The 14183-nt window shown below is 40.6% G+C and overlaps 2 protein-coding genes across 2 annotated transcripts; both read left to right on the top strand.

The window, feature by feature from the left end:
• Positions 1-1079: 1079 nt before the first annotated feature.
• Positions 1080-3853, top strand: MUR3 (Exostosin family protein). Its single transcript, XM_086255234.1, has one exon. The coding sequence runs from the start codon at positions 1656-1658 to the stop codon at positions 3504-3506; it is 1851 nt and encodes a 616-aa protein (XP_086111360.1). The 5' UTR covers positions 1080-1655; the 3' UTR covers positions 3507-3853.
• A 7215-nt stretch (positions 3854-11068) lies between these two features.
• Positions 11069-13885, top strand: SDD1 (Subtilase family protein). Its single transcript, XM_086255065.1, has one exon. The coding sequence runs from the start codon at positions 11456-11458 to the stop codon at positions 13757-13759; it is 2304 nt and encodes a 767-aa protein (XP_086111191.1). The 5' UTR covers positions 11069-11455; the 3' UTR covers positions 13760-13885.
• The last annotated feature ends 298 nt before the right edge of the window (positions 13886-14183 follow it).

The following is a 14183-nucleotide window of genomic DNA, read 5'->3' as shown; positions in this document are numbered from 1 at the left end:
TGAATTTGGCGCATTTTGAACCTTTTGTTTGATTTGGCGCATTTTGATTGGGCAGTACAGTGTGGTGTGGGGACAAAGAGTGATGATGTATATGACATCCTTCCTCATTATTTTTTTTTTTGTTTCAAAGGAAATCAAACTCAAAATATCATAATTCTAAGTTTCTAACACATTAATCCACCTACTTTTACCACTTAAGTTAAAATAAATTTTAATTATAAAAAAAACTTTGCATCTGAACAATAGTTTTGCCATGTCTCTATCATGTCTCTCTCACCATTTAAAGTCTAGGAATAATAAAACAATGGTTTATTTAAAAATAGTTTTTTTTTTTTTAATTGAGAAGATTGGACTTTCTCTCATTTTAATAAAAAATATTAATTAATTTTTTGGATTCTATTTAAATGAAGTTCAATAACTAAGATCTATAATTCTATATTCAACCAAAAAAAAAAAAAAAAAGAAGAGAGAAAGGGTACATAGACGTGGTCAATGTCATTTTCCTTGATAGAACTATATTCAACCAAATGAGACGGCTGATAATGCTCATGAATGCACACTTTTGTTTAGTTCCTTTATAAGATAAATTAGATTTGTTCAAAATTTTTTTGCTAATAACATAAGTCGGCTATTGCAATTATGAATTTATGATGTGCCTAAATTGGAAAATATTGGCCCTACTGTTATTTGTGATTTAGCCACCTTGGTTTTTTTTGGTTTAAAAAGCACAATTCGACCCCGCCTGGCCCCACCTCTCACCCACTGAGTGCTCTCCACGTGTACCCTTACTATTTCATTTTCTCCACCAAAATGAGTTGGATTTCTTCTTTACCAGAAAAAAATGAGTTGGAATTTTTTGTTTTTGGGTGAGAAAAAAAGTGGGATTTTCAACTTTCATGCAACGTAATTTCAGGGGTGAACCGGACACGTCCTCCCCACCACTCCACGTGGCGAAATCCAAGCGGTCACCGACACGAGACAACTCCCGGCACACGTTGCTAACGTGCGCCACCTTTTAATATCCCTCCACCTTCGCTCGCTTAGTGTTGTTTACTCTCATTTTCTCCCACTTCATTTTCTCTGCTTTTTCTCAGTCTCAGCCCAAAATTAAGCTAAATTTTCTCTTTCTCGGAAAATCAAAATGTATGTAAGTCTCTTTCTCCTCAATTTACTCTGCTGGCGTTCATTTCTTCGATTTCTTCCAGATTCTCCCTTTTTCAGGTTTAAAGTTTGTTGATTTTGTTTCTGTTAGCTCCAAATTAAACAACCTGAAACAGATCGAACAAACGTGGTTATTCCTCGTGATTCTTGCCCTTGCTGCACCCGAATCTTTTTTTTTTGCCTCTAGATTTGGTCAATTTTAGTTATTTCCGGTATATCCGTTACCTAAAATATCTGTTTCAGTTCAGTAGAAGCTCTAGAAATCATCTCTGTTTTGCATTTGGGAGCTGAATTTAAGCTCAGAATTAGTGTGTTAAGGACATTGGGTTAGGGTTTTGCTCTGGTCTAGTCTTGTTGGTGTGAGTATTGGGATTTGGGTTTGGTGTGAATTTGGTAATTGATTGAGTGGGGTGTGGTTTGTGATTTGGGGTTTCAGTTCTGGTTCTTAGAATGTGTGTTTGATGAATTGATTGGTCGATTGGATTTGGAATCTGATGAGACGCCGCTCGCCAACGATTGAACTGTCGGAGCAAATGGAGAAAGGGACGGGAAAGCATCATAATACCCGGCTTTGCTTCTTGGCATCGTTGTCGGTGTTCTTCTGGATGCTATTGTTGTACTTCCATTTTGTTGTGCTTGGAGGTAGTACAGTAGAGCAATCTGTCGAATTACAAGCCGGTCCTGTTTACCTTGAACCGAAGCCTACACGTGTAACTGATGCTCGTAAGGTAGACATCCTAAACACTGAATCAAAGCCCCCACCAGTAAACACTGAATCGAAGCCTACCCCTGTAACCGGTCCTCTTCAGATGGGCAACTTAAGCACTGAATCAACCCCTACCCTTGTAACTGGTGGTGCTGATCGAATGGACACCCCTTCGGAAAGCACCCAGAGTCGTAAAACTGAGAATTACCCGTTTATGAGAGCATTGAGAACTGTCGAAAACAAGAGTGATCCGTGTGGTGGGAGATATATTTATGTGCATGACCTTCCGTCAAGGTTTAATGAGGATATGCTAAAGGAGTGTAAGAGTTTAAGCCGTTGGACAAATATGTGCAAGTTCACAACTAATGATGGGCTTGGTCCTCCACTTGAGAATATTGAGGGGGTGTTCTCGAGTACGGGTTGGTATGCCACAAATCAGTTTGTGGTGGATGTCATATTTAGCAATCGGATGAAGCAATACGAGTGCTTGACACAAGATTCGTCTATTGCTGCAGCAATTTTTGTTCCCTTTTATGCTGGGTTTGATATTGCTCGGTACCTTTGGGGATTCAATACATCAAGGAGGGATGCAGCTTCGCTTGATCTGGTTGATTGGCTTATGAAGAGGCCAGAGTGGGGCATAATGGGTGGCAAAGACCATTTTCTTGTTGCAGGAAGGATAACATGGGATTTCAGGAGACTGACAGATGACGAAAGGGATTGGGGTAACAAGCTTCTCTTTTTGCCAGCTGCTAAGAACATGTCCATGCTTGTGGTCGAATCAAGCCCATGGAATGCTAATGATTTTGGTATTCCATATCCCACATACTTCCATCCAGCAAAAGATGCTGATGTGTTCAATTGGCAGGACCGCATGAGAAAATTAGAGCGTAAATGGCTTTTCTCTTTTGCTGGTGCCCCACGTCCTGGCAATGCCAAGTCGATTAGGGGGCAGATCATTGATCAATGCAAGAATTCAAAGGTCGGTAAGCTGTTGGAATGTGATTTTGGGGAAAGCAAGTGTCATTCTCCAAGCAGTATAATGCAAATGTTCCAGAGCTCCGTTTTCTGCCTGCAACCACAGGGTGATTCATACACCCGGAGGTCTGCTTTTGATTCAATGTTGGCTGGTTGCATACCTGTCTTCTTTCATCCTGGGTCAGCATACACACAATATACTTGGCATCTACCAAAAGATTATACAAGTTATTCAGTGTTCATCCCAGAGGATGATATTCGTAAGAGGAATGTTAGCATAGAGGAAAGGCTTAGTCAAATTCCTCCTGAGAAGGTGAAAATCATGAGGGAGGAGGTTATAAGCCTTATCCCGAGGCTGGTATATGCTGATCCCCGCTCTAAGTTGGAGACTCTTAAAGATGCCTTTGATGTTTCTGTACAAGCAATTATAGAAAAAGTTACAAAGGCAAGGTGGGACATCATTGAAGGTCTTACAGATGAGAACTTCATTGAGGAGAACAGTTGGAAGTATGCTTTGTTGGAGGAGGGACAACGTGAGGTGGGACCTCATGTATGGGATCCTTTCTTCTCGAAGCCAAAGGATGGTAATGGCGAATCTGGTGAGACATCTTCCGAAGCTGCAAAAAATTCCTGGAAGAACGAACAGCGACAACAATCATGAGTGGAAGATAACAGCATAGCAATAGAAATTCCACCAATGTCCAATGCATGCAGACAACAGATTAGCATGAGACTTACTGCATTGAGTTTGGGAAGGTATGGGCTCTTGCTAGTACCTTATGAAGCTCATGATCACAGAACTCACAATCAAGACTTCCCAGCCCACATTCTTGTATAATAATCCAAATAATAGATACATATTTATGCTTCTAGTGCATTTTTTCCTATAGGATATTTTACTTTCTGCTTTATGTATTTTGGCTAGTAATTCGTTGTGATGTATTTTAGCCGAGCTATCGTGTTCTTTTATCGACTTACAGGAATAAAAAAGAGTGATTTTTAACCCTTTACGTTATCAAAAGAACTAAATTTGAGTGTGATATTTGCCCACTTACAGTCATTTCATTTTATTACCAGGAATGAAGAGATATGTCACCATAAGCTATTCCTTTTAGGACACAATTTTGCACATCTTTACTACTAAAAAATCAGGCTACGGTCACAGGTTTCACCGAGTTATGTATTCCCATAATGCCCTTATATAATTTTACTGACTGATCAACAATTATACAAAATGGTTATCATTGTGACTAAATTGAAATGAACAGTTAAAAGACTGAGAATGAAGAGAAGGTTGGATGGAAGATGAGAAGGAAGAAAGGAAAAAAGAGAGGGTGGAGGAAATTAAGGTGCATGAATTGCACCCATAATTGATGAATGTGCTCATATGTGTTTTCTAGTTTGGGAAACAAAGATGAAACTTTATCTTTTTTTTTTTTTTCTTAATGCATAGCAGCTGCTGGGTTTGCAATTTGGTCTCCCTTAACGTTGACTATATAAATATTGCTTTAAATTAACATTATGTCTCATATTGTATTACAAGTTAACAGGCTGACAGCTTTTTGGTGTTCCTTGTCCCTATTATGGAAGAGATCTGAGATGTGAATGTTATTTTTTTTTTGTGGCCAAAATATGAATGTTATTTTTTATTTCATTAAGAATCAAGCTGGTTTAGATCTGGTCATTAATTAGTGCTGAGGTTGTATATCATTCATTATGTTTCCTTTTCTTGAAAGTTTTTTAATTTATGCTTGCCAGAATATTGGCCCTGCATTGCATTTGCAAGCTTTATAGTTTATAGGCTTATTTGCGCCAATGCCCCCTGAAAGTAACTTCGACTTTCAATTTGCCCCCTGAAACTTTATTTCTCCCACTTTGCCCCCCGAATTTTACAAAAAACCATATTCCGTCAAGTCCGTTTATTCGTCCGTCAAAAATCCTACGTGGCGCTTACGTGGAAGGGGTAATTAGGTCTTTTACTCGACGCAAACCTGAATCACCCTGACATGTTGCCAACTCGGCTCCACATCAGCATTTAGTGGGACCCCCAACTGTAATTGAACCCATTTCCCTCCTAATTGGGGTTAAGTTGTAAACAGAGAAAATAAAGAAAATACAGAAATCGAAAGGGTTTGTGCAAATCAAAAGCAAAAGGGTTTGTGCAGATCGAAAAGGAAGAAAGGGGAAGAAAGGGGTTTGTGCAGATCGAAAAGGAAGAAAGGGGTTTGTGCAGATCGAAAAGGAAAGGTAAATCTCTGTAGAAGCTTCGATTCTACTGGAAGGAAAAGGGTGTTTCACAGTATTCTTGGGTGGAACATGACGGTGCTCAGGGAATACGGATCTGCTGGACCGATGGAAAGTAAGTGGGCATATATGGTTTTACTTTAGGGTTACACTTTGTTTGTATCGATGATAATGGTCCCAAACTTTTGGGTTTTTTTATTGCTCATCTCCATTATTGAGGCTGTGTTAGGGTTCCTTTAGTCTTTTTTTGTCGGTGGTCACATGTGCTCTTGTCTTTTAGGGCGATACTGTTTTCCTTTTGTCATTGACTGTTAGGTTGAAATTAATTTTGAAATTGATTAATAACCCAAAAAACATGTTTTTAATTGGACAAATTTCACTTTAATATGTCTTTTGCAGTTTAATATTTTGAAAACAACATCGACCTATTATATCATAATTTGTCATATTTGTTAGAATTCAAAAATGTGTTAACTTGGATTGTGTTGTTGAATGAAGTGGTACTTGGTTTGTGAAATTTATTTGTGTGGATTTATGAAGGTAGTTACTTACAGTAATGAGGTTTTGTCTTTTTGTGTTATTTGTAGTTGGTCCAGAAGAGGTAACATTTAAAGTCTTTCATGGGGGTAAACTAGTGTGTATTGATGGCAACCTGAGCTATGTTGGTGGCAGTGTAAGTTGGTTTGACCACTGTTGTGTGGATTTTGTGTCATTGTTGGAGCTAAATGGCATGGCCAAACTGTTAGGCCATACCGATGTTGGTTTCTACATTAGGGCTGAGAATTCCATGGTTGAGATTAAAACTGACAAAATGATATTGGATTTAATTGAGGCAATACCATCTGGTAACCGTAGGGAGATTAGCCTATATTTGACAGGAAATGAAAGGATACAAAGTGTGACACTAGATGAGTTATTGACAGATGTAATTGCCATTGTGGATGTTGAAGGTGCAGATATAGAAGATAATCATGGTGATGGGCCTGGTGAGGATGAAGATACTGATGGGCCTGGTGAGGATGAAGATACTGATGGGCCTGGTGAGGATGAAGATACTGATGGGCCTGGTGAGGATGAGGATATTGGTGAGCCTGTGGTGGATGAGGATACTGGTGAGCCTGGGGTGGATGAGGATACTGGTGAGCCTGTGGTGGATGAGGATACTGGTGAGCCTGGGGTAGATGAGGATACTGGTGAGCCTGGGGTGGATGAGGATGATGCAAGTGATTCAGATTGGTATGATAGTGATTATATGGATAGTGGCTCAGAGCTGAATATTTTGAAAGAGGATGAGACACTGTATGAGAGTTATGTGGATCACACTGCACCTGACAGACCTGATTTGGAAGAGGATGAGCAAGTTTCAGATAGTACTCATTCTGATGGGATTGGCAACTATGAAGGGTCTTCTTCTGAATGTGATGATGTTGACAGCAGATCCAGGGGCAAACTCCCAAAGTTTGATATATCTAAATGTGTAGTCTTTAGACCTGAAGTTGATATGAAGAATGTGCAGTTCTGTTTGGGGCAAAGATATGCTACTGCAGCTATATTTAGGGCTGCAGTAAGACAATATTCTATTCAGACTGAGAGAGAGTTAAAATTTTACAAGAATGACCCAGATGCTGTGAGAGCCATATGTGTCCATAAGAAGTGTCCCTTTGTGGTGTTTGCATCAGCTATTAATGGGAGTGTTGATCTGATTGTGAAAACTTTAAAAGTGGAGCACAAATGCAGCAAGTCTACAAAAAATAGGGCTGTTAGTTGCAATTGGTTGGCAACTAAGTATGCTTATCAACTTAGCTGCAATCCCAATTGGAATTTGCAAGGCTTCAAAGAGCAAGTGAGGGTTGAATGTAAGGTTAATGTTAGTGATTCACAGGTATATAGAGCTAAAGAGAAAGCAGCAAAAATTCTAGAGGGCACCTATACTGAACAATATGCAAACTTGTGGGATTATGCTGCAGAGTTGAGGAAGCAAAATGTGGGGACCACAGTTGTTATTAAATCAGAGCTAGAAGGTGAGAGTCCAAGATTTGAAAGGATTTACATATGTCTAGGAGCACTTAAGCAAGGGTTCCTTGATGGATGTAGACCATTCATAGGTCTTGATGGTTGTCATATCAAGGGTCCACACCCTGGTCAGATCTTGTCTGCTGTTGGGGTTGATGCCAATAATGGCATGTTCCCCATTGCTTATGCCGTGGTCGAGGTTGAAAATTATTCCACTTGGAGATGGTTTTTAGAGTTGTTAGCAGTGGACTTGTGTATTGAGAACTCTCATGCATATATCTTTATGACAGATAAGCAGAAGGGGTTGATAGATGCAGTTGGTGAGTTGTTCCCACATGCAGAGCATAGACACTGTCTGAAACATCTCTATGCTAACTTTAATACTCAACACAAGGGGTTAGCCTTGAAGCATCAGATGGAGAATATAGCAAGGGCAACCACACTGCAATGGTTTGATGCTGAGATGAAAAAGATGCTTGATATGGATGATGCAGCATTCAAGTGGCTCTGCGATAGACCTGCAAAACATTGGGCTAAGTCCCATTTCAGCACAAATATCAAGTGTGACAAGCTCCACAATAACAACTGCGAAGCCTTTAACAAGGCTATACTAGAGGCAAGAGACAAGCCTATTCTGACTATGTTAGAGAGAATTAGGCTATATCTGATGTTGTTGACAGCAGGTAGGAGAGCACAAGTTGATAGGTGGAGGCATTCTGTAGGACCAAGAATCCATAAAATCATTGAGGATTACAAGAAAGAGGCATTCTGGTGCATTCCTAAATTGGCAGGGGAGAAAAAATACCAAGTGATGGACCACAACCAGAAGTCACACAGAGTGGACTTGGACAAAAAAACATGCAGTTGCAGGGTATGGGATCTTAGTGGCCTGCCATGTGTACATGCATGTGCTGCCATTAGTAACTTTCATGGTGAGCCTGAAGACTTTGTCACTGACTGTTATAAGAAGGAGAATTATGAGAGAACCTACAAGCCAATGATTGAGCCTATGACAAGCCATGACTTGTGGGTGAAGACTGGGGAGACCCCATTGATGCCACCAAGGTTTCACAAGCAACCTGGAAGGCCTAAGAAGGCTAGGATCAGAGCTCCAAATGAGCCCCCAAGACCTCCAAGTCAAGCTCATAAGCTGAGAAGGTTTAATATAAAGATAAGATGTAGCAGATGTGGGGATGAAGGCCACAACATCAGGTCCTGTCCTAAGATGAAGACTAGAGGCAGCAGTCAGGTAACCTATCTTGACTATGTTAAAGAATAATTGCGTAGCTGGTTAGCCTATTTACACAGTGATATTGGTATTTTGTTGTAGAGCACATCACAGGACGCATCCCAACAGGAAGGGCAAGCCACACAAAATCAGACTAGATCTTCAAAATTGACAGTGAGTTACGAATATTATCTATACTAGTTAATCCCATGCTTACTTGACAATAACAACTGTGGTATTTTGCTTGTGATGGTTACTTATACAGGTTAAGAGGGGTGAAGGTCAGACAAGACCTACACAACAGAGGACCACAAGGCAGGCTGCAAGGTCATCACAAGCCCAATCACAATCTCAATCTCAAGCCCAACCTTCACAACCTCTTTCAAGCACTGCCCAACCTCCACAGTCCCAATCCAAGCAACCATCTACATCACAGCAAGAAAGTGGTCACAAGAGATACAAGTCTCCTGCAAAAAGGGTGGATTCAGAAGCTCATAAGAAGAAGTGCAAGAAGTTGTACATGAAGAAGAAGCCCTTCTGACTTTGGCATTTTTTATCCATGACTGACTTTTGCATTATGACATTTGGAAAATATTTTGGAAAGACAGTTTGTGAACAATTAAGGTTTTGGAAAGACAATTAGATATGTTTAGGGTGAGAGAGTATTTTGGAAACACAGAGCATAGCTCATTTATTTTGTGTATTTTGAGCTTGATGAAAAGTCAGTTTGTATTCAATCTAATTTGTGGCAGATACATATCTAAACCCATGCAGTTTGATGATGTTCAATTATGCTCATACAATCACATTTACAAAACAATGAGGTAAGGAAATACATATACTAAATTTCAACTTCATTGCCAAATAGAACATTACAAGGTTGAACCACTGCCAAGAAATGCAGCATTACATTACAAGGTTCAAATATAGGGGTTTTCTTTGACAAAATTTACAAGGTTCAAGATGAAGCTAGGACAAAAACTACATAGTACATTAAACCCCTAAAACTACCCAACAAACGTTGCAAATCCAAAAACCAGTTCCACATACACACTCTACCCCATCTGCCACACCAGACCAAAACAAATACACACAATGAAAAAACCCCACGACAAAATCAACCCAAACCACAGACATTTCTCCCTTGCTTTCCCCCTTGAAATTTGAGTTTCCAACCCTCCAATTTTTTTCAATAGCCCAGGTATGATAGTCTTCGCACGGTCGCAGATTTGAGGATCAAACCACTCAAAGAACCCACAGCCTTTGGACCTCTGCACCAACACCAACAATAAATCAAACCCATTTTCCATTTTGTATACACAAAAATTAGAAATTTTAAAGCTCAAATACCTACCACCGAAGATAGTGGACAACAATGAAACCTTCTTCCTGGGTGGCGGTCAGTCCAAGAAGTTGAAAATCGAGCGGCCCTGTCACAATAGCAGCGAATCTGTTCTCCCCTAGCACCCACAGCACGCTGCCTACTGCTTTGGTGGCTCAAGTTGCTCATGGCGGTGTAGAGGTTTTGAGAAAGATGAAGAGAAGTGTACAGGATAAAAGAAAGAGCAGATTTTTAGGGCTTAGATTAAGGAACTGGAGGGAAAGGTGGCTAAATTAGGAGGGAAATGGGTTCAATTACAGTTGGGGGTCCCACTAAATGCTGATGTGGAGCCGAGTTGGCAACATGTCAGGGTGATTCAGGTTTGCGTCGAGTAAAAGACCTAATTACCCCTTCCACGTAAGCGCCACGTAGGATTTTTGACGGACGAATAAACGGACTTGACGGAATATGGTTTTTTGTAAAATTCGGGGGGCAAAGTGGGAGAAATAAAGTTTCAGGGGGCAAATTGAAAGTCGAAGTTACTTTCAGGGGGCATTGGCGCAAATAAGCCTAGTTTATATCTCTCTCTACTCTCTCTAAAGTCCACGCGTCATTTACTTGAAGTTGGGCTGAGCTGGAGTTGTTTTTTTATTTTCTGTTTGTTATTTTTGAGCTGGAGCCGAATGACCATCTTGGGAGTGTATCAATATGGACTCAGAAGCATCTCACCCAACCCAGGATGGAATAAAGAACGAACCAAAGTAAAAGTTGAATAGTGAGCTCCTCGCAATGAAACCTGGCCCATTGATTTAGGCCGTCTATATCCAAACTGTCTTGGCCCAATAGAATTTATATAGGACTTTTTTTTTTTGGACTGAAATTTATTTAGGATTTGGATTATAATCGGACTACCATGTTCTCAGCATCTAAATTCCTATTCAACGTATCAGCTTCGGCTCCCATAGAAAAACCTATATGGAATAATTCCTAGAGGCATTACTTTGTATCCCAATTTTATAAAATCTGAACTGATAAAAGTGTTTTTCATTTATTCAATTTTGAGTTCATTTTGGATTTTATTTCTTTACAATAAGTAATAAACCGATAAGTCATTTGTCACATAAATTGGGATCAATAAGTTGGGAAAGTGGTGCCTCTAACATTATTGAGAATAATTTATCTTCGATTTATATTTATGAAATTTCCTTTACTTTTATACATAAGTAAAATAATTTAATTAATTTTTTTTGTTTAAAATCTAAAACATAAGCTCTAATGCTTCTCTTTTATATGGTGTGGTGTCCTATATATGAGAAGTTGTATGTTTGGATGACTACAGTAATGGTAGGAATGGCAGTAATGCACAAGGGCTGCAACCTGCATGCGGCGGAGGGAGGCATGGAAAGCAGCAAATCCAGAGAGAGAGAGCGTGTGGGTAATAAATGACTTCCAAACATCAAACTGAGAAACAAAGATTGATAGAATTTTTTCTTCAACATAACGGCTTCAGCCTTGAGCTTCATAATTAATGTATTAAAACTCACCATAACATCCCGTGAACAGCTTCTAAGCTCAAGCAAGCTCTTCACTACCACTTGAGCTCCTCCCAGAAACTCAACAAAGGATCCTCGTGATGCAGAGCTCTTAAATTTCACGAGTTTTGTATTTTAACTCAGAGCTCAGAAAAACTGCCTCCCCAACCCTGTTTTGAATTCTCTTCAAATACCCCACAAAATGCTTCCACCAAATCATGCACAGCACAGCAGCCTAAGAAGCACCACTTTGTTCTTAACTTGTAGCAACTATGGAATCCCAAACCTGTCTCTTCCTTTCCACCCTCTTCCTCTTTTTCGCTTCCCTTCTCGCATCAAACACTCTCCAAACTTACATTGTTCAGCTCCACCCACAAGGCTTAACCACCTCTTCTTTCACATCCAAACTTACTTGGCATCTCTCATTTCTTGAACAATGTCTATCCTCCCAAGAAGACCTTTCTTCTCGCCTTCTTTACTCTTACCATTCTGCCATGGAAGGCTTTGCAGCTCAGTTATCCGAATCCGAGCTGGAGTCCTTGCAAATGCTGCCTGATGTCATTGCAATTAGGCCTGACCGCCGCCTCCAAATTCACACCACTTATTCTTACAAATTCTTGGGACTCAACCCTGTTTCAAGAGAAGGTGCTTGGTACAAGTCTGCATTTGGAAGAGGAACAATAATTGGGGTGCTTGACACTGGAGTCTGGCCCGAGTGTCCAAGCTTTGATGATCGTGGGATGCCCCCAGTTCCCAAGAAATGGAGAGGGATTTGCCAAGAAGGGCAAGACTTCAATTCCTCGAATTGCAACCGGAAACTCATTGGTGCCAGGTTCTTCACTGAAGGCCATCGCGTAGCTTCGACATCATTGTCACCAGATGCTGTTCAAGAGTATGTGTCCCCGCGTGATTCCCACGGGCATGGAACTCACACATCATCAACAGCTGGGGGTACTTCTGTTCCCATGGCAAGTGTTTTGGGCAATGCAGCTGGTGTGGCTCGAGGAATGGCTCCTGGATCCCATATAGCTGTGTACAAAGTCTGCTGGGTCAATGGTTGTTACAGCTCTGATATCCTTGCTGCAATGGATGTTGCAATTAGAGATGGAGTAGACATACTCTCCCTCTCTCTAGGTGGCTTCCCCATACCACTTTTCGATGACACCATTGCAATAGGCAGCTTTCGAGCAGTGGAGCATGGAATTTCAGTTATATGTGCAGCTGGAAACAATGGTCCAATCCAAAGCTCAGTTGCCAATGAAGCTCCTTGGATTGCTACCATTGGGGCAAGCACACTGGACCGGAGATTTCCAGCCATTGTTCAAATGGGTAATGGAGAAGACCTCTATGGAGAATCCATGTACCCTGGAAACCATTTGATGAGCAGTGGGAAAGAGCTTGAACTGGTTTATGTGACTAGTGAGAACACTGGAAGTGAATATTGCTACAGAGGGTCTCTGCCAAGAGCAAAAGTACGAGGCAAAGTGGTGGTTTGTGACCGAGGCGTCAATGGAAGGGCAGAGAAAGGTGAGGTGGTGAAGGAAGCCGGCGGGCTTGCAATGATTTTGGCAAATACAGAGGTGAACTTAGAGGAGGGCTCAGTTGATGTCCATGTCTTGCCTGCAACTCTGATTGGCTTCAAAGAATCAATTCACTTGAAGGCTTACATAAACTCTACAAGGAGACCTACAGCTAGAATTCTATTTGGAGGTACAGTTATAGGAAAATCTAGAGCACCAGCAGTAGCTCAGTTCTCAGCTAGAGGACCCAGTTTCTCTAACCCTTCAATCCTCAAACCAGATGTGATTGCTCCAGGAGTCAACATCATTGCTGCTTGGCCTCAAAACTTAGGTCCTACTGGCCTTCCAGAAGATTCTAGAAGAGTGAATTTCACTATCATGTCCGGGACTTCAATGGCCTGTCCTCATGTCAGTGGAATTGCGGCTCTTATACGCTCGGCTCATCCCAAATGGAGCCCTGCAGCCATTAAATCTGCTGTTATGACAACTGCTGATGCGACTGATCATTCAGGAAAACCAATAATGGATGGAGACAAACCGGCTGGAGTTTTTGCGACTGGTGCTGGACATGTAAATCCCGAAAGAGCCATTGATCCGGGGTTGATTTATGACATCAGGCTGGAGGAGTATGTCACTCATTTATGCACTCTTGGATACACAAGATCAGAAATTTTAACTATCACTCATAGGAACGTTAGCTGCCGCGAAATTTTGCAGATGAACAGGGGTTTCAGCCTCAATTACCCCTCCATTTCAGTAATTTTCAAGCATGGGATGAGAAGTAAAATGATCAAACGAAGAGTAACAAACGTAGGGAGTCCTAATTCCATTTACTTGCTGGAAGTAATGGCACCTAAGGAAGTTAAAGTGAGAGTTAAACCACAAAGGTTAATATTCACAGACATCAACCAGAGTATGAGTTATAAGGTGTGGTTTATATCAAGGAGGGGAATAGGAACAGAGAAAATGAGCTTTGCACAAGGGCATTTGACCTGGGTGAATTCAAAAAATGGCTTTAACAGGGTTAAAAGCCCCTTTTCAGTCACTTGGAAGTAATAGGATGACAACAATCATGGTAATAGTAGTGGTCATGGTAGTACTACTCTAAAAATCCATTGTTATTGACTCATTGGATTTACATTTATGAAGATTCAAGGGGGAATATCTTATCCTGGTTTTGTGGAGGAGAAATATAAATTATGCCTTTTTATCATCTGATAAAGGCAGATGGTTTTATTGTATTAACTGCTAGTCTTCTATGATGTTGGGAGTCTTTGGACTAATAACTTTTGCTACTTAAAATGTTTCTACAGTGATAAAGATTTATGTTTCCCTCCTTTCAGTGAAATCAATTTACATATATAAAACTCGATATCTCTGCTTTCTATCATCTATGTTTTTTATGATAGAAAGCAGACCATGTTATAAAAGTTCCAATGCAATATGAAGGCCTAGGCAGATACAGAAACAAGCTTGCATG

The sequence above is a fragment of the Dryas octopetala genome, chromosome 8 (assembly GCF_963921425.1).
Source record: "Dryas octopetala chromosome 8, drDryOcto1.1, whole genome shotgun sequence".
Taxonomy (NCBI): Eukaryota; Viridiplantae; Streptophyta; class Magnoliopsida; order Rosales; family Rosaceae; genus Dryas; species Dryas octopetala.
This window is presented reverse-complemented; position numbering and strand designations above follow the sequence as displayed.

Excerpts from the sequence above, each read along its gene's own strand:
- MUR3 (XM_086255234.1), top strand. The coding sequence starts at position 1,656 with ATGAGACGCCGCTCGCCAACGATTGAACTGTCGGAGCAAATGGAGAAA.
- SDD1 (XM_086255065.1), top strand. The coding sequence starts at position 11,456 with ATGGAATCCCAAACCTGTCTCTTCCTTTCCACCCTCTTCCTCTTTTTC.